The sequence below is a fragment of the Zingiber officinale genome, chromosome 3A (assembly GCF_018446385.1).
Source record: "Zingiber officinale cultivar Zhangliang chromosome 3A, Zo_v1.1, whole genome shotgun sequence".
Lineage (NCBI taxonomy): Eukaryota > Viridiplantae > Streptophyta > Magnoliopsida > Zingiberales > Zingiberaceae > Zingiber > Zingiber officinale.
The window spans coordinates 23367334-23392051 of record NC_055990.1 but is presented as its reverse complement, the minus strand read 5'-3'; the positions used below and the strand labels follow the sequence as shown (position 1 = coordinate 23392051).

Sequence of the window (24718 nt, the reverse complement as noted above, 5' to 3'; positions counted from 1 at the left end):
GAATAAAGACTTCAAGTGGAATAACTAAAACATTTCTAATAAAGATAGGATTACATCAAGAATCAACTCTATATTCATATCTTTTTACACTAATTATGGGCGAACTCAATGCGCACATTCAAGACACAGTACCGTGGTGCATGTTGTTTGTAAATGATATTATTTTGGTAGATGAAACACGTGAAAGAGTAAATGCTAAACTAGAATCTTGACAGGAAATACTAGAAAGGAAAAGTTTTAGGCTTAGTAGATTAAAGATAAAATATATGGAATTTAAGTTTAGCAATATTAAACGTAATGAGACAATTGTTAAAATAGAAGATGACGAGTCATCCGAAACCAAAAATTTTAAATATTTAGAATCATTTTTGCAAAATAATGGATGAATTGAGAAAGTTGTCTTACATAGAATAAAAGCAGGATGTTTAAAATGGAAGAGAGCGTCGGATGTTTTATGTGATTGTAAAATACCTCTAAAACTTAAAGGAAAGTTGTATAAAATCGTAGTTAGACCTACTATGTTATCTGGAGCTGAATGTTAGGCTATGACTTGAGCACAGGAGAAGATTAGAGTTGCAGAAATGAGGATGTTAAGGTTGATATATGAACATACAAGGATGGACAAAATAAGAAATAAGAGCATTAGAGAGAAAGTCAGAGTTGCATCTATTGAGGAAAAAACTACGAGAGACACTTTTAAGATGGTACGAGCATGTACTTAGACGATCAATAAATGCTCCAATTAGACGATGTGAAACTATGACAAACACGTATATCAAACAAGAAAGACAAAAAAAGGCTTGGTTAATAACAATAAAACAAAATAAATTTATTTAAGTATAGATGCTGATATAGTAGGAGATAGAGCTCAATAGTGTAAAAGGATTCATATAACCGACCTAGTGGATAAGGTTTAGTTGTTGTATTTTTGGCATAATTGTCAAGGGCGAGCCTAAGGCACGCCTCAAGCGACGGGCGAGGCTACAATGCCTCAGGGAACCATCGGGCATCAAGGATAGCCAGGCGAGTGCCTGCTGCAACTTTGTCTCACCTTGCTCGAGGCACAAAGCAATGGAAAGGCATCGCCTTTCTACTAGGGTATGAGGCCATTTTTTTTAATGACCTAATCACCCAAAGCCCATAGAAGTCCAACCCATGATTAATTTCCTCTTCTCTATAGGCAAGAGACGATATGGATCCTCTACATGCATCGCCTTTCTACATGCACGACAGTACATCTCCTATTCTCTATTTCCTTTGAAATTAATTCAAAGCTCCAACGGCATTTTTCCATCATTTCTCTTCTCTGCCCGTGGACCTTTTCCTCATACTTTGAAGTTTCGTGCAGGCTGCAAGATGTAAGTTCCACTGATCCTGTCTAATACTTATTTACTATCATATATTAGTATATTATTAATCAGTCCCCTTGTTAAGTTGTTCTTGTCAATTAGATATGGCTTCTCAACAGCAATCAGAAAACACACAATCAGGCGATGATAATAAGAGAGTCCTTGATTGGAAGCATTGTTTTTTGAAAAACCCAAAAGATTCTAATAGTGTGACGTGTAGGTTTTGCGGATTCACTTCCAATGGAGGAATTTTTCAAGCCAAATAACATATTGTTGGAAATTCAAAAAATGTTAGAAAATGCAAAGAATGCCCACAAAGTGTCCTTAATGAACTGTTAAACTATATGAATGAAAAGAAGAAACAAACATTGCGAACTTGTGGTGGAATGAAGCAAGATTTTTGCTTTCTTGATGTCGATGAAGATGAAGATGTACAAGCAGTACAACCAAGTTTTAAAGAAAGCAAAAAGAGAAGTTTGACTTCGACACAAGAGATTGGAAGTGGCAGTGTTAAAGGGCCAATGGACCTCTTTATTATGAAGAAGAAAACCAAAGGAGGGAAATTGAGGCAAACAAGCATAAATGATGCATGTGACAAAGAGCTTAGAGATCGAACAGTTCAAAAGATAGCTCGTTTCATGTAGCAAGCTGTGATTTCTTTCAATGTTGCCCATTTAGATAGCTTCAAGGAAATGATTGAAGCCATAGTTCAGTATGGACTAAATTTGAAACCACCAAGTTATCATGAATTGAGGGTACCTCTTTTACAGAAGGAAATTGTCTACACAAATGAGTTGTTGAAAGAAAACAAAGATGAATGTGAGAAATATGGTTGCTCGATTATGTCTGATGGATGGACTGATAGGAAACAGAGGACAATGATCAACTTTTTGGTTAATTCACCCAAAGGAACAATGTTCTTGGAATCTGTGGATGCATCCACCCAAGTCAAGACTGGAACCCTACTATATGAGTTGCTTGATAGATTTGTAGAACGTGCGGGGGAGAAAAACGTTGTGCAAGTGATTTCAGACAATGGCAGCCATTATGTTTTAGCTGGTATGTAAAGTTAACGAACTCTACTATTTATTTGATTGGTGAATGTTTACTCATTTTTTTCCTCACTAATAAATGAATATGTTTATGTTATAACCTTCTTTTATTTTTATTTTTATTTTTATTTTTATTTTTTGTAGGTAAGCTTTTACAGGCAAAAAGACCGAATTTGTTTTGAACTCCATGTGATGTTCATTGCATTGCATTGATTTGATGCTAGAGGATATTGGTAAAATTGAGGTGGTTCGAAAGACTATTTCTAGAGCAATTGCTCTTGTTGGTTTCATTTACAATCATGGAAGTGTTTTGCACATGATGAGAGAATGTACTGAAAACAAGGAGTTGGCAAGACATGGAGTCACCTACTTTGCTACTACATTTCTCACTTTGCAAAGCCTCCACAAACGACAAAAGGCTTTGAAGAGAATGTTCTTATCAACACAGTGGATAGAGAGTAAGTGGGCAAAGGACGCTAAGGCTAAGGGTTATGTTTATGAAACTATGGATAAAACAAAGATATAATTCTGAAGTCCTTTGATAACATAGAGAAATATAAAAATGTGTTGAACATTATTGATAGTAGATGGGATCATCAGCTTCATCATCCTTTGCACGTAGCCAGTGTTGCAGATTTCGACCTAGGCGGCCGCCTAGGCATTAGGCGGCCCCTATCCGAACTGAAAATCTCCTATTCGATCAAACTAGACGGTACTATTTATGTGCGGTCCTAGGTGCCAAATAGGCGGTCTATTCAGCCTAGGCGCCGCCTAGACAGAACGGTTTTTTTTGTTTTGGACCAAAACCTTTTTTCTATAATTATTTATGGCCCAAAAGCCCAAAACTACTATGTTTCTTTCCACAGTTCCACCCTAATCTCTTTGCGAATCACTCTGCCGCCGCAAAAGCATCATCGCGACGTTCATTCCAGTCCACCCGTCCACCATTCTCTGCCACGCCCCGCTAGAATCTCTCTGGCACCCTAATCTCTCTGCATCAAACTCGAAGAAGCAAGAATCTGCACCACTGGTGAGGACTAGAAGCAAGAATCTACACCATTGGTGAGGACTGATTCTTCTATGTTTCTTGCTTGCCTTCTTACTTCTTCTTTGATGCTTCTTGGTTCTTCAATGCTTCTTGGTGCTTCTGCCTTCTTTCTTCTTGGTTCTTCTTTGCTACTTCTTTGATGCTTCTTGGTGCTTCTGCCTTCTTGGTTCTTCGATGTTTCTTGGTTCTTCGATGCTTCTTGGTGCTTCTTCCTTCTTGCTTCTTGGTTCTTCGATGCTTCTTGATGCTTCTACCATCTTACTTCTTGGTTCTTCTTTGATGCTTCTTGGTCGATTAAAGAAATTTGACATGCTAATACAGTAATACTTACTGAATTAATGAGGGTTACCGGTTATAATTTTTCATTGGAAGCTTTTGTTAATGTTGCAATTCTTCAATTTTTCATTAGAAGCTTTTCATTAGCCTGCTATTATGTAGTTACGACATCTTCAACTGCTCCCGAGGGTTCGAGCTCGGTTAGTGTGTAATATCCGCAAACCAATGGTTAATTAAAAGGGTTCGTTCAATTGAATTAAGAATTTCTTAAATATAATAGATTTAAATTAATTAAGTTAACATATAATTATGGATTAATCAATTATATATAATAGGAATAAGGAATATATATATATATATATATATACACGTGTAGTAAAAATAAAATATAAATAATATATTATGTATAATATAAAGTATATGATGGGTATATAAGAACTGATGATATAAGAATTATAAACACTTAATGTAGTATGTAATATAATATGTATATAAGAAACGTGTAGATAATAACTAAAATATTTAATATGAGAATTATATTACTATGTGTGTATATATATATATATAGGAGATTTTAATTCAAGATACAACTTGAAATTATGTATATGATATATATGGATAGATATAAGAGATTTGATTCAATATTAAATTAATGACTAATATAAATGATATATTATATATATAAAGTAAATGTAATGGACGTGTATTTTTTAGAAAACTATAATATGTTAATTATTATGTATATATGATAGATATATATGGAAATATATAATTTGATTCAATGTCAAATTAATGACTTAGTATTAATAAATTCTAATATGAATTAAAAATATTACCATTTATAGCTAATATATATATGGATTTATATAAATATAGAATTATTAAATGGAATTATATAACCATGATATAGGTTTCTATTTAGACTTAGTATCAAGATCTATAAGAATAATATATAGGACTTATCATTTAGGAAATATAACTAGTAAGTAAATAAAAGTATATGAATTTATATGCCTAATATGTGAATTGAATATTACTATGTATGTATGATAGATGGATATCTAATTAATATGGAAATAAAATATTTTATATGATATAAAATACATAATAGGAATTATATAGTTGGAAACATGTAAACTATAGTATCATAAATATATTTTATAAATATGTATATGTAATATGTAATATAAATTATATAAGAAATGTATGTATAATAAATTTTAATATGTAAATTAAATATTACAATGTATATATGATATAGATATGGATATATATAGAAAATTTTATCCAATATCAAATTGACGGCTTGGTATACATATAATAAGATTTATATGGTATAGTTGATAGAATTTAGACAAAATTAACACCTCCACTTTATATAAAAACCCTCACCTGGAACCCAACGGGTGATATTCATTGTCGCCGGCCCTAAGAAGATTTCCCCCACCCTTTGTTTCTCCACCGGTGCTAAAGCTCCAAGGAAAGACATAGGTGGGAGAGTCGATACCTAAGAAAATTAAAGGCATGTTCCCTAACTTGTAATGCTTTAGTTAGTTTCTATGGTTTGTGACTTCGGGTACCATGGGTTGATATATGATGCTCTAGTTTAAATTCTCTTCTTAAGTTTTTAAAGGTCTGCATAGATGGAGTATTTCGGATTTCTCGAGGAGGGTAGTTCCCTTACTAAATTGTAATGGTTACCTCTCATGTTCTCGCTTTAGGAAGATTGTGCATGTTCTTCTCATCTTATGAATTCATTGGTTCCTATAAACTATGGTTGTAAGGTTCCTTGGTAGACGTGTTAAACTTGGGTTTGGCTAGTTACAGTTATATTTCTCCTTCATTCTTATCCTAATAATATTAGACGCCACGTACGGATTCGATTTTTAGGCTTAAGATGCTATTATTATAACCATGCTTAGGATTACTTTATAGTATATGCTAGATTCGGTTCTTGGTTCATTACGCATGAAATAAAATAACTTCATGAATAATATGGGTTTTCGATTATAAGTTTCAATATGCTGTGAAACCAATTATGTTTGACGACCTTAGATGTTATATGATAAATCGGATTGTGTCTAAGAAGTTATGAAGTTAAGCACGTTCTAAACCTTGCATTAGGCATCAATTGGTTACGGGAATAATATGTTATGTGCAAAAGTGTGTTCCACGTATCAACCTTTTATTACATCGTTTATTTTTTTTATTCTGGAGTTTGCTTGCTCGATTTCCCTTTGATTTCTTTTGTGCATGATTAACAGTGAAATTAATTTGGGTCTCTTTTACTTAATTTCCCCTGCTGGTTCGGATTCCACCCGTAGCCAGAAATTTCTTAGCCTTCACGAATGCCATTTCATTCATGATATAAAATTTAGATCAATTATATTAGCATATAGTAAAGCTGCGGATTACATTTGGACTCCAACACAAGGGAGGCAACACCCGTTTATTCTTGTTCATAGATTTAGACTTTTATTCCATATGCCAATTACCCTTATAAGTCCACTTAATACATATGATAATAAGGAAATAATTATTCCATTATATCAATTAGGAAATATATAATGAGAAACAAAATTTAATGGCAGATAATTTATTACATGCATGCAAGTATGAGGCTTAGGGAATATTTCACGCAATGCATGCAAGTATGAGCCATAGGAATAATCAATAGGAAACACAACTTAACGCTGGATAATTTATGCTCATGTGTGGGTTAAGTTCAGCCTCATTTTATTAGGTTCGCATGCTAGGGATTTTGTGGTACAGTAATGCCACACGTACCTATCTGTACGAGTGCAGGTAATCAATTTTTAAAGGAATAATGAATATGGATAACCATGTTTTAGGTTCATGATCACATTTATGCTCAAGATCATATTTAAGATTATGTTCATGTCTATGCCCATGATGATGTTTAAGTGTATGTTCTTTTTTTTGGAATTTGCTCTAGTAGGTTTGTGGTTAGGATTATGTTTTCTTCCCATCATGATAATTTAAGTGCTCATGAAATGAACCTATTTACGTTTATGTACAAAAATATATTCATGTTCCATGCTTGAGTAGTAATCATGGCTATGCTTATGCACATGTTCGAATGTATTAAGTTATGATCCGGGGAGCTTACCAAATTATGATCTGGGGACCTAAGCCCGGGGAGCTTACCAAGTCATGATCCAGGGACCTAAGCTCGGGGAACTTGTCAAATCTTATTATGGGTTAAGCTATGAATTGGGGACCTAAGCCTGGAGAGCTCACCAAATCTATGTGGCCGAGTGTGACCGGTGTCCTTAGCTCGGGAGCTCACCGATCTTACGTGGTGGAGTGTGACTGGTGTCCTTAGCCCAAGAGCTCACCAATCTTACGTGGTGGAGTGTGGCCGGTGTCCTTATCCCGGGAGCTCATCAATTCTACGTGGTCGAGTGTGACCAATGTCCTTAGCCCGGAAGCTCACCAAATCTACGTGGCCGAGTGTGACTGGTGTCCTTAGCCCGGGAGCTCGCCAATCTTACGTAATAGAGTGTGACCGGTGTCCTTAGCCCGGGAGCTCACCAAACTATGTAGTTGAGTGTGCCCGGTGCCCTTAGCCCGGGAGCTCACTAACTCTATGTGATTATGATCTTTTCCATGTTTAGTTTATTTACATGCTTATGCTAGCTAGTATGTACGTTTATGTATGCTTATTACATGCTTCTATTCATCCATAGTATGTACATTTATACTAGCTAGTATGCTTATGCCTATGTTTATATACATGCTCCTGATTGTGTCTATTTTATTCTTAGCTTACGTACATGCTTAGGCTTATGTTTATGCTTATATGCCTAAGTAGACGTCTATGCTCATGCCCATGATGTGCCAGTAGGTAAGACCTAAGTTACCTTTGATGTGGTTTCCCTTAGTACACTAGATTATAGATGTTAACTAATGCATAACATTGTTTTGAACATGTTGAGTCTCTCGACTCACAGTTTATATCTCTTTTTTTTTCAAACAATGAGATGAATGGGATAGGAGGCATTGACTAGTGAGCCAGCTCAGAACAAGGACAGTACAACCCGAAGGCCTTCTAGATTAATTCCTCATATAGTTGTGTTTTCTTTCGAATCATCTATGTAATTTTATTTGAAGTAAGGAACCATTATGTAAGTATGAGTAAGTGACGTCCGCAGGTTATACATTATATATATATATATAATATAAAACTAAGGTCGTTACATAGTGTTTCTCAAGCTTCTCAAGATTGTGAAGTACTAAAACGAAAATCGAACGATGTTGGATGGGTGTATGGGATGTTAATTGATGCGAAGAACTTGGACAAAATCAAATGTATTTTGTATGTGAAAGTTATGTCTAGAGGAGTTTACAGAATAAAAGAACATGTAGCACACATAATGGGAAATGTGTCTGCATGTCCAAAGTCTTCAAAAAATGCAATTAATGAGGGAAAGATGAAGAAGAGAAACAAGAAAATTGAAGAGGAATCTTTAAGATTGAATGTGAATATTCAAAAAGCCATTGATGTGGATGAATTTCAAGAGTCTTTTGGGACCATTAAACCATCACGTACCCTTGGTCTTATGGATAAGTTTTCAAGTGTCATTAACCTCGAGACTTCTTTGAACATAGCAAAGAGCAAGCGGGAACAAAACATCAATGATGCTCTTTTCAAAGAAAGAACAAGTCTGGTTAAAGAACATGTCTTTAGATGGGCGTATAAAGCTGGTGTTTCTTTTAATGCTGTCGATAGAGATAGCTTTAAGGTGATGATGGAGGCGGTTGGTCAATTTGGGACAGGGTTTAAACCTCCTACTAGATATGAAATGAGAGAGCCATATTTGAAGAAAGAGGTTGACAGGATCAAAGGCTTACTGAAGACAAATGAAGAATGGAAATTGAATGGGTGCTCAATTATGATAGATGCTTGGAGTGACAGAAAAAGGAGGTTAATTATGAACTTGTGTGTCAATTCTAGATTAGGCACCGTTTTTCTTTCCTCTAAAGAATCTTCAGATGAAACCCATACAAGTCGACTAATTTATGAGTATGTAGAGCAATGCATTCAACAGGTTGGTCCAGAAAATGTTGTTCAAATAGTAACTGATAATGCCTCAAATAACATGGGAACTGCAAAGTTGTTGAAGGAGAAGAGGCCAATAATCTTTTGGACCTCATGTGCTACTCATTCTATAAATCTTATGCTTGAAAGCATTGCAAATATACCAAGGTTCAAGAAAGTCATTGATCAAACCAAGGCATTAACTATATTTATTTATGCTCACCATAAGATCTTAGCATTGATGAGATCATATACAAAGAAGAGAGATATTGTGAAACCAGGGGTGACTAGATTTGCTTCAGCATTTCTAACTTTGCAAAGTTTATCTGAGAAAAAAAGTCAATTAAGGGGAATGTTTACTAGCACTGATTGGGAAGAATGCAAATTTTCCAAGAGTGTTTGTTAAAGGGAAAACATCTTACACAACAGTGTTGAGTATTGGATTTTGGACTGATGTATCATTGTGCTTGAAGGTTTTTGCACCTTTGGTGAAGGTGCTTCGAATTGTTGATGCCGATAAGAAACCATCTATGGGTTTGAGCTTCTGCAAACTAAGAAAGATATTAAGAATGCTCTAAGTAATGTTCCAAAAAACTATCAGCATATTATTGATATTATTGATGCAAAGATGAAAGATAGGCTAGATAGTCCACTGCATCTGATAGCTTATTTGTTGAATCCTTTTTATCATTATAAGGATCCGCTTCTTTATTTGGATCAAACTGTCACAATTGGGGTCATTGATTGTATGGATGTTTTTTTTTGGAGATATTGATATGCAAAATATCATTTTGAGTGAGGAGTTACCCATGTATAAGAAAAAGGAGTCTATCTTTGGGAACCCATTGCAGTAAAAGCATGTTCATTGAATGATGACAAGTTTGATCCAGATAATTAAATAAATATTCATAATATTATTATTGTTTGAGATTATTAATATTATTCATGTTATTGACTTATTTTTTTTATAATTACGCAGCAAATTGGTGGTCGACTTTTGGTGCATTGACTCCTAACTTGCAGAAAATTGCTATGAAGATCCTCTCTTTAACTACTAGTTCATAGGGGTATGAAAGAAATTGGAGTACATTTGAAGGGGTTAGTAGCTTCAAGTCTTAAACTATTTTAATACTAATAGACTAATAGTTCATTATGTTCTCATAAATATTAATTGTATTTGTAGGTACATACAAAGAAAAGGAATAGACTAGATACACATTGATTAAATAATCTAGTTTTGTTCAATTCAATACAAAAATGATGAACAAGAAAAATAGGGAGAAAGAGAGGAATATTAAGGTTCTTCTAACAAGTGATGCAAGTTATGCACAAGATTGGATTGTTGATGGGGTTGATGATGAAGTTGAACACGACATGGGCATGACTTGGAAAGTTGTTAGTGATGCTATGGGAGCAGATGAACCACTTAGGCCTAGAAGAAGTAGTAGACTTAGAGAACTTGATAAGGATGACTTTCAATCCGAGAGTGAGGAGGAAGTGAGTGTGTATGAGTTTGATTTTGAATCAGACGAAGAGCATGCCATAGAAGAATATGGAGAAGGAGAGGAATTTTCCTAAGGATTTGTAGTACAAACTGATGTTATCTTTGTAGTGTGTAGTGTGTAGTTTGTAGTTTGTAGTTTGTAGTTTGTACTAGACTACTAGTTTGTTTCCATATTTTTTTTCTTTGAAGTTGGAACTTTGAATACTTTTATGCTATTTGCTATTTAGCTTAGGCTACTTGATGTTCATTTTGGTATCACTTGCTAGTTATTACTTGCTTTGAATTTTGGCATTTCATTGAGATCAATGTGTATTTCACTAAAAGATCATATGGTATCTAGAGCGCCTAGGCGCCGCCTAGGCGCTAGTCGAGCGTTCGATTGGCGCCTAGCGAAATCTGCAACACTGCACGCAGCGGGATACTACTTAAACCCGTATTTTTACTATCACAATCCGAAAGTTGAGACAAATACAGAAATAACAAATGGATTGTTTGCATACATACAAAGATTGATTCCAAACCCTGAAGTGAGGGATAAGATTATTATGGAGGAGTTGCCAGTATATAAGAACTCTGAGTCATTGTTCGGCAATTTGCAATTAGAGCAAGGAATAATAAAGACCAACCAATGGTGCCTGTACATATTTTTTTTCCAAAAAGTTAAATAGCTAAATATCAAATGAAAATGATGAAATACATTTTTTTCAGCGAACCGATGGGAAATGTTTGGCAATGGTACTCCGAATTTGAAAGAATTTGCTATCAAAGTTCTTAGTCTCACACGTAGTGCTTCGGATTGTGAAAGGAATTGGAGCATATTTGAGCATGTGAGTAAATGCCAGTACATGACTTCTTTCACTTTTCTTTTCAATTTATAGTTGCTTTCTCACTCTAAAAGTATGATGGTTCCATCATCTGTGGCACATACATTCAAAGAAAAGGAATAGACTCAATCACAAGAAACTACAAGATTTGGTGCACGTGAAGTACAATCAAACACTCAAGGCTCGTGCGGTTAAGAAGGAACAAGGGGATCCTATAGTTTTGAGGAACATTGATGATTGCAATAATGAATGGTTGACTGGAATGATGGAAGCTGATGAAGAACCTATTTTTGATGACGATGATGATACTTTAACATGGAACGTTGTAGCAAAGGCTACTGGAGTAGAAGAAGAGACAAGACATACTAAGCAACAACGGACCTCAAACCCTATCTATAGGGGAGCTTCAACTTCATCTTCTAGAGGCAAAGGTAGGGGAGGACGAAGAGGCGGGGCAACAAGCCAAACTACTCGTACTCTACGATCACTAGCGGATGAAGATGAAGAATCTACTGACGAGGGAGAGTTTGATGACGACGTGTTAAAAGATTATTATTCGGACATTGATGAAAACATGGAGGATGATGGTGGGGATGAAATGATTGAATTGGAAAGTGATTGATTTGAGTCTAGTTTGTTTTGGAAAAATTAAATTGTCTAGCATAAGCGTTAGATGTGTTGTTTTATTGACAATATTGAGTTATTTTTGTTTTTTTTTTGCTTGAAACTTTATTGTTTTTGGTGTTTATATAGTCTATTATTGTTAATAGTTGATTTTTAGAAGAATATAAATATATAATTGATTTCCTATGTATTATCACCTCGTGGTTAGGGGATCGCTTATTGTCGCCTAGGCGTTTGGGCGCTAGGCAGTGACTTGTCGCCTTGACCTCGCCTAGCGCTTTAACAACTCTGATTTTTGATAATTTTCGTCTTTTGTATTTTTGAATTTTGAGTCCGTTTAGGGATTTTAGAACTCTGTTAAGATTTCTTTCCTTTCTTTACAAGTTAAGATGGGGGTCTATATGTTAAAATTTTTTTCCTTTCTTTGTCTTAGGGTGTGGAGTCTATATAAATAATTGTTTGGATTGATGTAAGAAAGTTTTTAATCAAAAATAATTTGACCACGTTGTTCTTTTCCCCAAAGGTTCGAGTAGTTTTTGATGTCTATTTCCTGATATTCATACACAAATCAATAGGTTTAGAAGATCGCTTTTGATATACGTGCATGAATTAAGGAATTCAATAGTTTATCTGCTGCATCAGTTTGGTATCAGAGCGAGGTTGGTATTGTGGAGTTAATCGCCATCTCCTTCTTTAAGAAGGATGAGTTTTGCTTTTCTATTTCCTAATATTCGTGTGTGAATCAACAGGATTTAGAAGATTATTTTCGATATTTGTGCGCGAATCAACGGATTCAATAGTTTTTTGCTACATCACACTAAGAAGACCGCAACGGGTCGACAACACTCTTGATGATAATATAACCATCAATTCGAGGGTAAATTTTCTCCACCATAAGGAGAATGATGCAAGAGGATGCAAATATCTTTCATACTACTTTTAGTAATTTTGGAGCTTTTTGGTATTTAAAGTATTTTTGATATATAAGGTTTTTTTTTGTAATTTTTGTCTTTCGTATTTTCGGATTTTGAGTCTGTTTAGGGATTTTAGAATTATGAGTCCTTTTCCTTTTTGTTGGGATTTCTTTCATATTTTAAACTTATGATCTTTTTCATATATTTCTAATGTGAGACTTTGATTGTATTCCCAACAATCCTCCCCTCAAACGAAGGACCATCATTACTCTCATAGTCCGGGCCTACCCTTAAATATCCGATCACTCTTGACCTGCTCCAGACCTCCCCGTAAGTATCCGATCACTCTTGACTTGCTTAGGGCCTTCCCCAAGCATCCAATCACTTTTGACTTGTTCTGATCCTCCCTTCAAGGATCTAATCACTTTGGACCTGCTTCGGATCTCCCCTAAATCATCCGATAACTCTTGACCTTTCTTTGTGTCTTAGGGTGTGAAGTCTATATAAACAATTATTTAGATTGTTGTAAGGAAAAAAAATTATCAGTAATAATTCGACCATGCCATTCTTTTCCTCAAAGCTTCGAGTAATTGTTGGATGCCAATTTTCTAGTATTAGTGCATGAATCAACAGGATTAGAAGATCGCTTCTGATATTCGTGCATGAATCAACGAATTCAATAGCTATCCGCTGCATCAGGACTTCTGCAGATGTTTTTTTAAATTATGATTTTATTTTGTTAATGGTTAAAAAATTTACCAAAATGACACATTCACATTGTCTTCCATAGAAGATCAATGATGAATTGCATGTAACGAGGCCTTTGAAAAACAATCTGTCTACATAGGTTACCTACAACTATTGTGTTAGATTCAAATGGTAAGTTACTTTGAATAACTCTATCAAAAAAATTTGGCAACATGCTCAAGCTCTCATCTATATTTTATCCACAAATGCTGATTCAATCAATGATAGCTTATGCAACTCATAAGTATCTAATTAGGAAAATTCTAGAACCTGTGCATTTATTTTACCATTTATCAAGTTTATTTATAATAATATTAATCCATCTACTTGTAAATGTCCATTTGAAGTTTATAGCTATCTAAATCATCAATCGATTGATTTAAATTAAATTTTCTTTCTCTTCCCATCCATTTGACACTAGTTTTAGCCACAACTAATATCAAAAGGCTAATTATATAAAAAAAAAAAAAAGGCAGTCCGGTGCACAAATAGATTATTTAGTAATGAGTGAGTAAACAAAATTATTATTAATATCCCATTTTGTAACGGATCAAATTACTACTATTTAGTTTTAATAATGATGAATTTAATAACATAATTATTATCGCCAAATCTTTTGGTGACGAATTATTAGATTTTGATGTCTAAATGTTTTATCATTGATAAATACCTTTTTGTATAAATTTTTAGGAATTCTATTAAATGTACTCGATATATTCATGTTGATGTTAAAATAGAGAATGCACTTAGCAATAAAAGTATACAATATATCATGATGCATATAATGGAATGAAAGTGTGCACCACAAGAGGGTATAATTTTGTATGTATATGCCAAAGAGTTTTGCTAAGACTCCTTTAAGAAACTTCCTATTTACTCAACCGACTAGAGAGTTGAGTCATCTATGGAGTCGACTCAAGGTGATAAGCCATAAACAAAAATATTTTTGTTCATGGATATGTTAACTAATTTTTGGGTAACCAACTAATTAAGAATTCTAATCAATTGATGTTACAATAGGAAAGTTAAAAGGAGTCATTAATAAATAAAGTTGCACTACAATAGTTGGTTTACCTAAAGAGTACTATGGAATAATTGACTCAAGTAGTAGTTGGCAGATTAAGGCTAAAGCGTCAAACAAATTAATCAACAGATGGATGGATCCTGTCGATTGATCATTGACAAATCAACTTGACAACAAGTGAAGATTAAAGAGGAATGAAAGCTTATCAAGGGGAGCAAGGTGGGGAATAGATCAGTTTCCGGAATTATTGTAAGCAAATTCAACAAGTGGCAATATTGAACCTCAAATATCTAATTTTTCACCTACTAAGCACCTTAACAAATTTCCTAAAATGCAATTAACAATCATAGTATGGTCGTCAATTGTGGATGAAAGGCGAAAGAAAATTTAAGTTTAGTCTTAAATAATTTTCATAGTGTTTCTAAAAAATTACTAACAAATTTCACATCCTAATTGACACTATAGACATAGGTAACCAATGCAAATGAACGATCTCTCTAAAGAATAACTTGATTATTTGTGATGTATCATTTGTTTTATTGCATAGAATAAAATGTATTGAACCTGACTTAGGCTAGTCTAGGCAATCCTAAAATAAAATCCATGCTAATGTCTTTCTAAGGCTCATAGAGTATTGGCATGTATAATCATATGTTTTGTTTAGTTTCTTTGTCATTTGGCATGCACAATATTGTGACATGATTCATGCAACATATCGTCGCAATGAAGGTCAATAAAATCATTCTAACACAAAGGCACTAGTCTTGTCTTTTTCTAAAGCGTCCAACTAAGCCACTTGCATGAAGTTCCCAATTAAGAAAGCCCCTAAGTGAAGTCCTAGGAATGGATAAGCGTCTACTCTTAAATAGGTAACCATTTTTAACATTTTGAAAAAAAAAAACATCCCAAAGACAAGTGGCATATTCTTCTTTGAAATCGATCAAATCCTACTACGATCATATTCATAGTGTGCAATGTGACGACAACATGACTTAGCAACTGATTTGTTGTCTATACAAGAACCATGTTTAAAAAAAAAGTATAGTCTTGTAGGAACTCAACCCACCTACACCTAGCATGTTTAGCACTTAATTCCTTATGTGATTGAATATGAAAGTCAACACTTTAAAATCTGAATGGAGAATGAATTCATGAGGCACTAGGTAATAACGACAATGAGCTTGAATAATAGCATAAAACTCAATGACTTTGGGGGGAAGGTCTTTTAATGAATCTCTAGTGCAAACTGTGAGGTTTTGAGTTACTTATGCTATCATGATTTCTAACTCTTTTTCCTTCTTCAAATCAAGGTCGTGTAAGAAGGTGGAGAGACTGTTTGAGGATTGGGTCGGTTTAATTGTTGGCTTAGTTTTGGGCTTAGATATGCTAGGCTTGGCCAGGTAAAATCAGATGTTTTGGCTATTATTTAAAAAATGTAGGTGGTTTTTCATCCATAGTGGGTAACAAAGAAGTTGTAAAGTCAAGGCCAATGTCACAACATATTTTATCTTTATATAGACCCATCTGTATAGAAACCAAACACCTTTATGTAACTAGAAGGGAAACATGATTTCCTCATGGCATTTTGTAGGGCTTGGGTGCAGTTCAAAGATGGCTTGAATCTTACAGATGGCCTATGTGGATACTACGTTCATGTAACTCCCACTATCGATCACGATTTTGCAAAACTTACTACCATATTTTGCAAATGTGTGGAAGATATTAGTGCCTTTCCACGTGTCATTAAATGTGGGCATGGAAAGGATACAACACACAACATTAAGTTCTATGGTTTGTTCTTCAATTTCCTCATTACTACCTGGGTCCCAAAAGTATGCTACTTCGTCATCTGGATTAAATAAAGATTAAGACTTTATGGGGGCACTTGATGTGACCCTTACTACGACAATTAAAACATTAAACATTAGGGTTTATGTTTTCTTAGAAGCTTGTGTATTCGCCTCTACTAGTTGGATGACATATACAAGGCAGGCCGAACCAATCGGTTTGCTTGATTGTAGAGACACCTTATATATAGGAGTGCTAGCAGTCGAGGGGACTAGTGATCGAAAGGTAGGGGCTTTCACAAATTACTCAACCTGGTCAGTCTTCTAGTGAGCAAATAATTTAATTTATCTTTGAATTTCGAGTCTCAAACCCTTAATGAAGTGGATTAGGGTTTCTCTAGAGTCTAATTTAGGATAACATCGCACTGGTAAGTTGTCAAATTTGCTCAAATATTTATTTATGCTCATGTTTGATTGTTTTAGATTAATCCATATGGTGTATTGTTGGTTTCTAAAGTATGTTGGGTTATATTTTTTTGTTTAGAATTTGTTTCATCTCTACCTAGTATGTGATTGGCTCTTCTCTATTTTCAACATATTGATCTTGGATATTCAATTGACAAGTTTGATAGTTGCAAATTACACTCATTAAGTTTGGATCATACCATATCAGTCAAAGTAATCCTTAATCTCAACAACTCAATTGAGGAATGCATTTGGGGCAAGTTGACCAAAAAATTGAGGGTGTCTAATCTAACTCAATGGGTAGTATCTATTTTTTGGTTTAGGTTTAGGCCTAACTCTAAGTCAGCTTTGGGTGTTTTGAAAGTGGTATACCTCATCAATGACTGATTGATGGTTTTGAGGTGGATTGATGCCTAAGTGATGGGTGAGCTACGTAGGACATGTGATCTATGAGCTTAGGACTCGTATCCTTCAACAGCTTGTTGATCATTCCAGCAGTATAAACTTTAAATTGTTCTAGGTCTTCCATTTTAAGCTCGTCTTTCACAAGTTAACACCTAGCATCTATTGTCTCTAATTGTAGGGTTTCTCGTTGTAGCCAATGTGGAGGTTCAACATGTAATGAGATTTATAAATTAAATAGCAAAGTAATTTTAAAAAAAAATAGTAAGAACTTAGAACTAATGATGAGACAAATAGGAAATTAGATACAACAATAACAACAACAACCAAGTCTTTTCCCACTAGGTGGGGTCGGCTGCATGAATCCTTTTACACCATTGAGCTCTATCTCCTATTATATTATCATCTATATTTAAATAAATTTTATTTTGTTTTATTATTGCTAACCAAGTCTTTTTTTGTCTTCCTCTTTCTCATTTGATATGCATGTTTATCATAGTTTCACATCGTCTAACTGGAGCATTTATTGGTCGTCTAAGTACATGTTCGTACCATCTTAAACGTGTCTCTCGGAGTTTTTCCTCAATAGATGCAACTCCGACTTTCTCTCTAATGTTCTCATTTCTTATTTTGTCCATCTTCGTATGTCCACATATCCACCTTAACATCCTCATCTCTGCAACTCTCATCTTCTGCTCCTGTGCTCGAGTCATAGCCCAACATTCAACTCCATATAACATAGCAGGTCTAACTTCGGTTTTATAGAACTTACCTTTAAGTTTAAGAGGTACTTTACGGTCACATAAAACGCTCGACGCTCCCCTCCATTTCACTCATCCTGCTTGTATTCTATGTAAGACATCTCTCTCAATCCCTCCATCATTTTGTAAAAATGATCCTAAATATTTAAATCTTTCCATTCCGGACAACTCGTCCTCTCCTATCTTAACAATTGTTCATTACTTCTAATATTACTAAACTTAAATTCCATATATTCTGTCTTTAATCTACTAAGCTTAAAATCTTTCCCTTCTAATGTTTCCCTCCAAGATTCTAGCTTAGCATTTACTCCTTCACGTGTCTCATCTACCAAAATAATATCATCTGCAAACAATATGTACCATGGTACTGTGTCTTGAATGTGCGCAGTGAGTTCGTCCATATTTAGTGTAAAAAGATAAGGACTTAGAGCTGATCCTTGATATAACCCTATCTTTATTGGAAATGCTTCAATTACTCCGCCTGAAGTCTTTACTCTAGTCGTTACATCTTCATACATATCCTTAATTAGTTCAATATATGTTACACTAACACCTCTCTTTTCTAAAATTCTCCATATAATTTCTCTTGGGACTCTATCATAAGCTTTTTCTAAGTCAATAAATATCATGTGTAGATCTTGTTTTTGCTCCCGATATTTTTCAATTAATTGTCTAAGAAGATGTATAGCTTCTATTGTCGACCTTCTAGGCATGAACCCAAATTGATTTTCTGTCACTATGGTCTCCTTCCTTAATCTTTTTTCTATTACTTTTTCCCAAAGTTTCATAGTATGACTCATTAGTTTAATACCCCTATAGTTTGCACAATTTTGTACGTCTCCCTTATTCTTATATAAGGGAACTAGAGTACTTATCCTCCATTGATCAGGCATATTTTTCGTTTTCAATATCATGTTAAATAATTTTGTAAGTCATTCAATACCTTGTTTCCCTAAGCACTTCCATACCTCTATCGGAATATCATCTGGCCCAACGACTTTTCCATTGTGCATCTCATTTAAAGTTTGTTTTACTTCTGAAGTTTGAATTCTACAATAAAAATTAAAATTTCTATGCTCATTTGATCTAATTAAATTACCTAAGTCAAGTTGGTCACCTAAACCTTCATTAAAAAGTTGATGAAAATACCTCTTCCACCATTCTTTTATTTCTCCATCGTTTACTAATACCCTTTTACATTCATCTTTAATACATTTTATTTGGCTATGATCTCTTGTTTTTCTTTCTCTCACTTTAGCTATTCTATAAATGTCTCTTTCCCTTTCTTTTGTATCCAATTTTTGATATAACCGTTCAAAAGTGTCATTTTTTGCTTCACTCACTACTTTCTTAGCTTCTTTCTTGGTTATTGTATATTTTTTTAAGTTTTCCTCGTTCTTACAAATATATAATTCCTTATAAGCTATTCATTTTTCCTTCACTTTCTCTTGTACTTTCTTATTCCACCACCAAGATTCTTTACTTAGTGGTGCATGTCCCTTTGACTCACCGAGTACACTCTTAGCTACTATTTTTAACTTTGATACCATCTTATCCCATGTTGTATTAGAGTCATCGTATATTTTACCTAATGCTTGTACTTCTACCTTCTCCTTAAATATATGTTGTTTCCCATCCTTTAACTTCCACCACTTAATTTTAGGAATTGTATATATTTTCTTTCTATTGATACTATGTTTGAGGCGTATATCCAACACAACTATCCTATGTTGGGTAGTTAAGTTTTCTCTAGGGATGACTTTGCAATCTTTACAAATCTTTCTATCCTTCTTCCTAACCATAAGAAAGTCAATTTGCGATTTATTATTCCCACTTTTGAATGTGACTAAGTGTTCTGCTCTTTTCTTAAAAAATGTATTAGCTAATATAAGGTCATATGCTATCGCAAAATCTAATATAGTTTTCCCTTCCTCATTCCTCGTTCCAAACCCATAACTCCCATGTACTCTCTCATATTCCTCATTTTTCACTCCGACATGCCCATTTAGATCACCTCCTATTAAAATCATTTCATTTGGTGGAATATTTTGTAATATTTCATCTAAGTCCTCCCAAAACCTTAATTTGGTAGCTTCTTCTAATCCTACTTGTGGTGCATATACGCTAATTATGTTCATAGTTTCTTTCGCCACTATTATCTTAAGAGCTATAATTCTATCCCCTTTTTTAACTACTCCTACAACTTCATCCTTTAACAAACTATCTACAATAATATCCACTCCATTTCTTGCTTTACTCTTTCCAGTATACTATAACTTAAAACCTGAGTTCTCTATCATCTTTGCCTTCTCACCTATCCATTTTGCCTCTTGTACACATAAAATACTAATTTTTCTCCTACTCGTCATATCTACTACCTCTACTGATTTACCAGTGAGAGTTCCTATGTTTCATGTTCCAAATCTTAGATTATTAGTTTTCCTATCATATTTGTTCTTATCTAACCTATGATGTGAGAACTCTTGCTTATTTAACACTACACTCAAGTTCTCATGGAGATGTAGCGGTCCTTGCTAAGACGTTACAGTCGGACCCTGTAACGCGAACTCTTGCATATTTATCACTACACCCGAGTTCTGGAGATGTAGCTGTCCTTGCCGAAACGTTACAGTCGGACCCTGCAACGCGTTCCTTCCGAGGAACAACCTAGCATTAGCACAATAGTTTAATGGATTCATTCATTGAATATTTGCCATAGTTTGACGCTGGCTGGAAACCTAATGCAACCCTCCTCCTTTATCCGGGCTTGGGACCGGATAAATAAAATAATTTAAAATAGGGGCAAAATAAGTAGGTAACCAAATAGAGATGATTGTAAAAGTATATGAAAATAAATAATATATGAGTCAAACAGATAATGCATAGAATTTAATTAACTTGCTAAATTCAAAAAATCAAATAATTTACAAGTAAGATGCGAGCCTCTTTACTGATGCTGACAAAAGAAAAGGAGTTAGATGATCAAAAGCAAATCGTTGATGTACAGTGGATGTGGTGAAGAGCTATGGAGGCACTTTTAACTTGAGGATTTTAGTGTGCTAGCATCGAGAAAGAACTCGCCAAAGTTAGAGGTTGGTTGGAAAAGGAGGTAGAGAATCGAATCTAGGCTTCAACTCTGATACCAATTGATGTAGCACAGTGGACAAACAAAACACAATCTTCACCCAAGGGGTAAACTCTCACACAAAGAAGAAAAGTGGGAATTCAATTAACTCAAGATGATTAAAATACGTGACCCTGAACTCCTTTTATAGATCAATAACAAATACAAACATAAATATTCTAAATAAAAAAATATTATAATTTAGTAGGGATTATAATTAACTCCCTATCTATTGCCTAAATAGAAAATACTAATTATCACGTAACAAACAAATAAATTTCTAATTATTGCAGTCAATTTATTATATAATTTTCTTCAATTTGCTGAAGTGTCAATTTAAAATTATCTTCAATTTCTTTTCTTCAATTATTATGATGATTTATTTCCTTCTCTACATTACAACCACTTTATGATAACAAGTCTGATAAATAAACTAATTCAAAATTTTAATTACAAATTTATGTCACCTATCCTTGGACAAAATATAGTTTTATGTCAATCAATTTTTATAATCCCCAATGAACCTACTCTATTTTTTTCAAGTTCTAATGAAACCAAGTTATTGCAATGTTTTATCCTGAAATATTAATTAAAGGTTACATTGGATTAAAAATATTAATTAGAATGTGTTTGAGGATTAAATCAAGTAGATTGTTATTAAATTGGTATGTTTTAGGGGCTGAATTTGTGATAATATGACTTGATTGCAATTCAATTTGTATTTTAATTGATTACTTGAGGTTGTGATAATGTGGGACTGAAGTTCTTCAACTTGGGCTTGACTCAATCTGGTTGTATTTAGGCCAAACCAAGTTGAACCTATTGTATTTAGGCTTAAAATAGTATAATATCATATGGAGCCTTAGTCAATAGAAACTCTATCACTAATTCTTTCTCAATTTGAATGTGCATGTCAGAGTGAAAAGATTACTTTAAGGTAGTTGGCTAAAATTTCTTATCTTCTTTAGAAACAACAATCTACATATAAAATTTTACATAGAAAGATAAAGTTATAAACAAAAGGGAAATTCAAGCAAATAACTACTATAAAGGTACATTGGAAACCATCTCATTCAACTAATCCCATTTGGTCGCTTGCTTGAAATGATATATAATAAAAACAAGAACAAAGAAAAGTAAAACAGAATGAATAATTGTTTAGACATTGTAAAATTGTTGTGGATAAGAAGCTACAATTTTTGTTTGTTACAATCAACAAAAATGGCAGAAGCTTAGCCAAAACCTTCCAATGTAAACATTACAAGCTCAATTGAAGTTGAACATAAGATAGTTTCACAAACGTGTATGTAAAGCAAACGTTTCAGCAATTCACAAGCTGGATAAATCTCAAATTCAGAAATTATGGATGAACCATAGGAATAAAAAAGGAAAGATACCAGTTTGTTTGGACTTCCTATCATCTCAATCAGAACCCTAAAACTGAACTCATAACTCCTAAACAGCAAGTTCTTACTTAAGATGGGTATAATTACTAGAAAAAACCTCCTCTATCCTCATATCCTCAGCTCTGGGATCCTTCATAATTTCCACATTGGGTCGGCATATAAGCAGTATGTCAAACCGCCCAACTCCCAGATTAGTAATTTTTGATATACTAGCTAGTGACTTCCAATTAGGATTTATATTAAAATAAAAGGACAAAAAGCTAAAATCAGCTAAAACCAGGCTACAACGCCATATTTTTACAGACATATAAATCCAACAATGATATTTAAAATCCTCAAATGACACTCTCATTCATCAGTATATGAAACCCTACGAGCACACCTCCCCCTTCAACTGCTTATCTTATTTTGATCAGTTTTGCAAAATTCATCATCGATAGAGTAGAGGACGCATCAACCAAAAAGTCCCCTTTGCGCACGCACACATACACACACACACAAATCCTTTCGAGACGACGATGACTGCTGTCAGACGACTACGGATAGCAAACATACCTTGCCATCTTCCTCGTTTGGGCAAAGCTTCGATCTCGAAAACCAAGATGGATCAGTCAGTAAGCTCACCTGCTGAGAGGCGGCGGATGTATATAATAGAAGGAGACCTGGCCAGGCAGATGGATCGCCGTTCCCTTTGATCCGCTTCGCCGAGTAAGGATTTGGGCGGGAAAACTCTTCCCTAGTGGCTCGGACTTCGAACCAACTGGCTCCGGTAATAAAACTAAACATACTTCACGTTTTACCAGTAAGTCAACTTCTGGACCCCAAACCCGGGACCATGCATGCCCACCAAACTGAAAGGTGGGTAAGTTTAGGGCCGATGGGCAACGCGTAAAGAAGAGTGGTGGAGAACGGAATCTTTTATGACCACTTATGAGGAGCGCTCACTGGCTAGTTTCCTGGGTATTTGCTTCCTTGCAGCTTAAGCTATCGGAAGACGGCTATGCTTTTAAAAATAAATAAATCAAAAATCAAATATATACATTACTTAGATTACATAGATTTGGATTACATAGATTTTTCATAGATTACATAGATTTTTCATTAACCTTGAAAACCAAGAAGTGGTCTGCATGCAAAAATTTTGCAGGGGTTCTTTCTGATCATGATCATCATCTCGTATTGATGTATTGTGCCAAGGCAAAATGAGCTCGTGTAGCTCCAAGATGATGGTACAGCGGACAAAATTAAGATTTTATTTTGAAGGTTAAATTTAAAATAAATCATCATTTTCTTATAAAAAAAATTTTGTTTATAAAAAAATAATGTATCATATTATATAACAACTTCACATCATAATGATAATATTTTAATAAAATATTAATAAATAATTTTAAAATAAAAATAAATTAAAAGAGTATAAAGAAAATAATCATATAAAGTACTAAAAATATAATAAATCAAATTCATTGATATTATATTTTACTCTACAAGACTTCTCATGAAAAGATTCAACATTTGGACTAGTTAGAAAATATTTAGGCTTTTAGAATTTGAATTAAATTTAAAGTCTTGGATATAGAGAAGAAGATATACTGGACTAATTAGAAAATTTATAATGGACTTTAACTATTTGGGTTAAGTAATATATATTAAGAAATAATTATTATTAATAAATACTTATTTGTTTTCTAATTATTAGAAAATAATTATTATTAGGAAATACTTATTTGTTTCTTAATTATTAGAGAATAATTATTATTAGGAAATACTTATTTATTTTATAGTACTTTATATGGTTTACTATTTTTCACTTTATAATAGTATTTATATACCACATATTATCATTAATAAAGTATATGAATTCTATCATCAATATGGTATTAGAGTGCTAAGCTTATAAACAATCTTTTTTTTTTCTTTTCTCCATAATATCCACCAGCCGCCTTCTACAATGGCTACCGCCTACGACATCACTCGCCGGCTATCTCTCACAAATACACTTGATTCACCTTCCGCCCTTATGGTTCTCAACGTCAATGCTCAAGCACCGTTTAAACTCACCACCTCCAATTACTCTATCTGGCGTTTATAGTTTACGTCTCTTCTATTCGAATATGATTTACTGGGTTTTGTTGATGGCTCGCGCCCCTGCCCCCTGTGCATATGATGCCTAGAGACATCACGCTCCCTCAAGCAAATCCTGATCATATTCTCTGGCTCCGTTAGAATTAACTTCTCCTCAACGCTATTATAGGTTCGATGTCTTCTACTCTTGTGCAGTTTATTTCTTCATCAATTTCATCTAGAGACGCATGGAAGACGTTGGAGAGAACCTACGCTGCTCCCTCA

At 34.1% G+C, this 24718-nt stretch overlaps 1 protein-coding gene across 1 annotated transcript in view; it reads right to left on the bottom strand.

Moving 5' to 3' along the window:
- LOC122051444 (SUPPRESSOR OF GAMMA RESPONSE 1-like) overlaps positions 1-23109 on the bottom strand; it is a 31277-nt gene extending 8168 nt beyond the window's left edge. The window contains exon 1 of the mRNA XM_042612587.1: positions 22925-23109. Within this exon, the coding sequence (XP_042468521.1) occupies positions 22925-22932 (8 nt within the window). The 5' untranslated portion in view covers positions 22933-23109. The remainder of the gene's footprint in view (positions 1-22924) is intronic.
- Positions 23110-24718: the final 1609 nt, after the last annotated feature.